This window comes from Rhagoletis pomonella, unplaced genomic scaffold (genome assembly GCF_013731165.1).
Source record: "Rhagoletis pomonella isolate Grant_MI unplaced genomic scaffold, Rhpom_1.0 Rhpom_scaffold_00005, whole genome shotgun sequence".
Classification (NCBI taxonomy): domain Eukaryota; kingdom Metazoa; phylum Arthropoda; class Insecta; order Diptera; family Tephritidae; genus Rhagoletis; species Rhagoletis pomonella.
The window spans coordinates 12543295-12549757 of NW_023458559.1; the positions used below are offsets into that span (position 1 = coordinate 12543295).

At 36.2% G+C, this 6463-nt stretch overlaps 1 protein-coding gene across 1 annotated transcript; it reads left to right on the plus strand.

Annotated features, from left to right (window-relative positions):
• Positions 1–4496: 4496 nt before the first annotated feature.
• Positions 4497–5589, plus strand: LOC118739815. Its single transcript, XM_036471318.1, has 3 exons — positions 4497–5066; positions 5159–5235; positions 5301–5589. The coding sequence occupies exons 1-3, from the start codon at positions 4766–4768 to the stop codon at positions 5448–5450; spliced, it is 528 nt and encodes a 175-aa protein (XP_036327211.1). The 5' UTR covers positions 4497–4765; the 3' UTR covers positions 5451–5589.
• Positions 5590–6463: the final 874 nt, after the last annotated feature.

Genomic DNA, 6463 nt, shown 5'->3' on the forward strand with positions numbered 1-6463 from the left:
TCCAATCCCCATGCAGTACGAAGGGAAGCAGTCATCATCAATGACACAGCAAATATGTTTGCCGATTTTTTCAAATGAAATTTTGTGAATGACTATTCCTCGGGTGGTGAGGCTACCTACAATAACAGTTCTACATCGTAAGATTTTGGATCTTTAATGTTATCGGAAGATGATATTTTTTATGGTATAAGAAGCTTGAAGACTTCCAAACAAGTGGACGTTCATCAAATCTAGTATTTTTTTCTCAAGCAATGCGTCGCATCTATTTCCGAGCCATTGCTTCTCTTATTTACACCCTTATTCTAGAACACGAATTTTCGTAATTCGTAATTCGTAGCTACGTTACGAAAACGTTTCCCTTGCGAAAAAATGTGCAGCATTGCCAGCTATCAGATGTTTTTCGAAGTCAGCTGTATGAAGGAAAACAAAGTGGAAAGGAATTAAAAAAACACTCATCATGTGCTTGTTTATAGTAAAATTGGTTGATCTTAAATATGTTGAGGAAAATTATGGATTCTGATGCATTTGCAGCAGTGGAGTAAGAGCGCGCTATGGCAATGCACTCACAAAGGTATGCGGAGCTGCCGGGCATAGTAACCATGGGCGCATCCACGTCAGCTGCTGGTGGAATTGTTGAACCACTAGCTAGAACTCCTCCTATGCCTGAAGAACTGGTTCTCAATCCAGTTAATGCAATAACCGCTTCTTCCAAGCCATTGAAAAGATGCATTTAAGTAGAATTCTCCTTTCTGTGTTGCCGGAGAAGAGCGGCTTCCGCATGTCAAAGGTATACAACGTTTCTTGTGCATATCACAGTATTTTTGCGCAGAACCCACATCGAAATTAGCAAAAAAATTGCATAGTGCAAACGAAATTTATTAATAAGCTAGTGGTCAGAAATCTGAAACATTTATTTTAAATAAAAGTTTAATTTAATGATTACACGGGTATGTTAAAGTTTTTGGATTGGGGTTTGCGTTTTGACCCAACAACCGAAAATCATTGTACAAATAACTAAACCGGACCCAAGTTTCTCGATAAGGGGCAACAAAGATTCTTTTTTGCTCGTTTGTATAAAGCAGTGGATAAAAATATACGTATATACGAAAGGCAAATTTATCGGTTTAAATAAACACCACTAATATTTCCTGCAAACACACATCGATTTACATCTTTTATCTCGCCTCCGATACAGAATTGTTTTCGTACAAAATTACGCAAACAAGCTTACTCGTTCGTTTTTAGGCATGCCATTGTTACGAATTTCGAAAGTTCGAAGATACGATTCGGATTGCAGTATACCATTTCTACGATTCGAAGCAAAATCCGAATACGAAAGTGTTGCAGAATAGGGGTGTTAATTTATCACTAGCGTCAGGTCATTTTTTGGATGAATGGAAAATCAACCCTCCCTACAAGAATTGTGTGATGGAAACTAACACATTCTCATTTATCTTACTAACACAGTCGCAAATATTTGCAACGTTTTCGCGCTGGTTAAAATGAGACCATAAGGCTCTCATTGTTAGGCAGTCTGCACACGGTTCGTATAGCTTTAGACGCGTATACAATTTTTTATGCAGCAACGATTCCTCTACGCCTCAAGATCTGCACACGAAGCAACTTCAAAGCGTCAAAGTATCAGGCAAAAAATGTTAAGTGATGCAAAATTATTATTTCTTTAGTTAATTTTCATTTATTTTTCTATTATTTGCACGAATTTTTTTGTTTTATCAGTTTTTTTTAATGAAATGCATGCACGCACACGGAAAATTGCAAACAAACTTCTTCTTTCTTTTTTCTAAACGTACGTACGCCTAGCTACCAACACTGCTGTACGCCAAGCGATTTGCAGCTAGCTTGCTTTGACGAATTCGTAAAGCTGACGACTCGTATACAGCCCTCCATTTAAATGCACGTGCGCGGCATCAAAGCATACAACTTTCGTATGTAGCATCTAATATGCGTCTAAAGCTATACGGCCCGTGTGCAGACTGCCTTACAGTGCGTGAATGCATATGTAATAGCTGAAATACAATGCCGGCGAACGGCGAACTCACCACAGCGAAATTCGCGCTGTCAAAATTAGAACACCCGCAAGCATATGAAATAGAACACAGCCAAAGCGAAATGCGAAGTTCGCTTGGCGGCGTTTCATGGCGATAGATTTATTTCTATCGCCCTGCTGGGCGATGACAGCTGTGCGTGCCAAAGGTGGCCGTATTTGTTTTTTGCTTTCAAAGTTTTAAAAGAAAACAACCTAAACACGATTTTTTTTTGTTGTTTGAAAAATATAGTTGTGGATTCGTTAAATCTGGCATGAAACAAATTATTTATAATAATCTTTCTTTGTTTTACAATTTATATTTGTTATCATTTCCTCATTTCTAAATATGGTTTAGTTTTTTCTAAATATGGTCACCCAAATTATAAAGGCGACCAAATGGGATCAGCTGTTTTCGCTACCGCTCTAATTCTGTTTAAGTAGGCGAAATAGTTGGGCGAACGGTGAACGACAGCATCGCCCAGTTCGGCGAAATTTGCCGTTCGCCGGTATTGTATTTCAAGCCTAAGAGTGAAACAAATCATATGTATATATTCACCTCCCCAGAGTTGCATTTGTTGATGCGTCAAGAAAAAGAAAACAAATATTAAAGCATTTTGAAGTGATAAACAGCGCGCGTGGTTTCAAGCGGAATACACAAAAATTTTAAGTCTAAAAACAAGCACACAGAAACGGAATTTTAAAAGATATTTAATAATAATAAATAAAAATAAGTATTAATACAATGAAAAAAAGTCATCTGCAAAATTGCCTGTCAAAATAAAAAAGAGCTTTTGAGTCAAATGTAAAAAAATATAAAGATTTGATAAAAGTGGAACGTGCAGGTGGTGTTAGTGGTTCCATGTGTTTAGAAAATGTAGCGTCCACGTCTGCTTGTGGATTGATTTCTTTCGCTAGTGAAAATGTTGCAGTTTTTTTAGAAAATGTAGCACCTATTTCTGCGGGTGGGTGCATTTCTTTCCCTGCTGTTAGTGGAAACTTACCGGCAGCATCAACATTTTCAGAGCACTCTTGTCCAAGTGAGCTTGAAAGGGGTGAATTTTCCGAAACAGATAGTGTAGATTCTGAGGCAGCGGCCGATTCCTACCCTGTCACAAATGTTGAAAGCAACGAAAAATCTGAGGAGTTAAAGTCATGGGCAGTTAGGAACAATATTTCACAAAGTACGTTAGAGGACTTATTGCATACGTTGAGAAAGGTAGGAGTGAAAGATTTACCTTTATCGGCCAAAAGTCTTTTTTGTACGAGTAAGGAAAAAATGCAAATTTCAAACATTCCCGGTGGGGAATTTTTATATTTAGGTATCCAAAAATATTTTCTTTCATCGTCTTTCGAATTTTTTAGATGGAAAAGAAGAAGTTTCAATCGATGTAGGTGTAGATGGTTTAAAAGTTCAAACAGAGTCTTGTGGCCTATTCTTGGTGCATTTGTTGGCTTTCCTTGTACTAGTCCTTTCATGATCGGCTGTTTTTCCGGTTTTAGGAAACCTGAGAATATAGATAACTTTATGGCAAACTTTTGCGAAGAAATAAAACTACTTCCAGAAAATGGCATCATAGTGGGGTTTAACTAATAGCGTTTTCTTTTATCAAAAAAAGTTCTGCCCTTTTATATGGGAACTCTTGCTTTGCGTTGCCCTGAAACCTGAGAAAATGTTGCGTTCTTTATATGAGAATGAAACAGAAAATATACTAATACATCACAATTTTTTTATAGAACTTAATAAAGCTGAACTATTCACTTGGCCTGTAAGTCTTTAACAATTTTAAAGCAAAACACTTATTTCTGATAGGGAAAATAATTGCATTTTTACAAGATTAAATTAAAAATCAACCATGCAACTCTCACCCTCACGTTTATTTGAGGGCAGAAAAGGCAGCACTTTCGCCGGATCAGATCGCAACCTGCTGAGAAAAGAACACGACGCCTTGTGAAAGGGCTGAGAAACAAACATGAAAATGTGACAGCGCTAACACAAGGCAGAATAAGTGCAGCCTTTTTTCGAGAAAAGAAAACGCTATAAAATATATTGCGGTTCAATGTTCGTCTCTTTGTTGTGACTCTCCAGCCAGGGCATATGTGACAGGTGTCGTTTCTCATAATGCAAAAAATAATTGTCCGAAATGCGATCAGAGGGATTTATATAAATTTAATAGGGTGTGTTTTTTGAAAGAAGTTGGATGTTTAAGGTCAGACATCACATTTAAACTAAGACACGATCCTTCTCACCACGTAGACCAATTAAAAACGAAAATGAGTATGTTGTAGGAATCAGGTTTTGGAATGGTTTCACAATTTCCTTTGGATAGCATGCATTTGGTTGATCTGGGGGTCACTAAAAAATTGCTTAAACTTTAGTACCTAGAACTTTGGAAGATATATATATTTGGAAATCTACTGAGTTTAGACAATTTTTGATATATACGGGTATTTTCGTTTTGAATGGTTCTATAAGTAATGATCGATATTACCACTTCTTATTATTGCATAGTGGTATAAGACTTCTGTCCAAAGAGGGATCGCTTCAAAGAGAGACAGATATTTCACAAAAAGTATTGGAAGATTTTGTAAAATTTTTTTGGCACATTATATGGTGACGAGCTAGTTACCTTTAATGCCCATGGACTTCTCCATTTAACGGATTGTGTCAAACAATTTGGCCCACTGGATTCTTTTTCTGCCTACAAATTAGAAAATTATATGCAGCATATTAAAAAAATGATCAAGAAGCTTAACAAAATTTTGCAGCATATATTTCTTAGGCTCCAAGAAAGACTAAGTCTTACGTCAGTTTTGAAGGGTTCTTCTAAATTAGGGTGCTTCAGTATTGACCATATGAAAGGGAAAGGCAGTTTTGGTTTCAGTAAAAAACAGGACCCAGCAAATAAAGTATTAAACAAAACCGCAAATATATTTCCTAACTTATATATTTTAGATATTTTGCCAAGAATTAGCTATGACGCCGTACATGACCGTATTTCCGAGTCCTCGGTGCAAAACGGTAAGGAAAATTTATATTTATAAATTTATATATTTAATCATAATTTTATTTATAATACATATATTTCATAAACTTTTTCTGTTTTTTTCTAGATATTCTGAAGACAATGAGGGAGCTCGTGAACGCCCAAAGGGAGACAAATACCCGACTGGCGAAAGTTGAGGAAAATGTAGGTTATTCTTCTTTTGGTAAATTTTTTTCTCAAACCAACAATTTTTTCTTCTCGTATATTAGCAATCCATACTAAGCCAGGGGATGGACGTACTTGTAGGCAATCAAGAGAGGATCGCTATTGCGTTTGAGGAAATGGATAAAAACCCACAAACTATGGTGCTAGCTAAGGGCATAAGGGAGTGCAAAGTGGCCTTAAAAAAAATTCTGTGACGTTTGTCGCATGACTGGGGAAGTTGCAGACTCCAAAATGGACGAAGTAGCTAGCATGATCCCCTTGCATACTACCACAGCAGTGCTAGAAGTGGAACAAAGATTGCAGTCACCAGACTTTGTTCAGACAATGGTAACAAACAAACCTTATACTTTATTGTTTACAAGATTGTATTTTAACTTTTCATAGACGATGAGACATCTTTACAGATGACCTTCTTGAAAAATACAACTGGGAGGGAACGTGGGAGAAACAGGCGCTGAGCGAACTAACTTTTGTGAATAAGACTCTGCGCGGTATGCATTTTATTATAAAAAAAAACATATCTATTTTTTTACATGTACGCCTTTGTATTTAAATTTTAGATGTTTTCTCAGCACAAGGCGCTTTAGAATTTGAAAAGAGATTACGCAAAGCAGTGGTACGTGCCCATCATCGGCTTCAGCAAAAAAAGTACCTTCGAAAAGGCAAAACAACGACTACAGCTGCTACAACAACAACCAGAACCGTACCTCTACCTCAACATCTATCCTAACCTCTACTTCAACTTCTAATTCAAGTTGTAGATAATTTTAATTATAATTCCTAATTTTTTATATCCTATTAATTTAATACCCTTGTGGTCATCTGATTAAGTCAAGTGACATTTTGACTAGTTTTTGCTATTTTTCTTTTGTTTATATTTTTTGTATAAAAGTTTCGCACTTTACCTAACCAGCGCTACATAAATCCACATTTGACACTTCCTATAAAAATTATGAAAATTTAAGAAACTTTAACGTTTGCAACCGGAAATTTTTAACTTTTAACTTTAAGTTTGGTAGCTCATTAAATTTTAGTAGGTTAAAGTGCATTTTCTCCCATACAAAACCCACCGTCAGCCAAAAAAAATCAACGCGATTTTCTTGCGTCTTGAAATTTGCACTTTACTACTAAAATTTAATGAGCTACCAAACTGCATACCCAAAACTTATCTAAAAATTCGCAATAAAAAGTTTAAAATTTTCGGTTG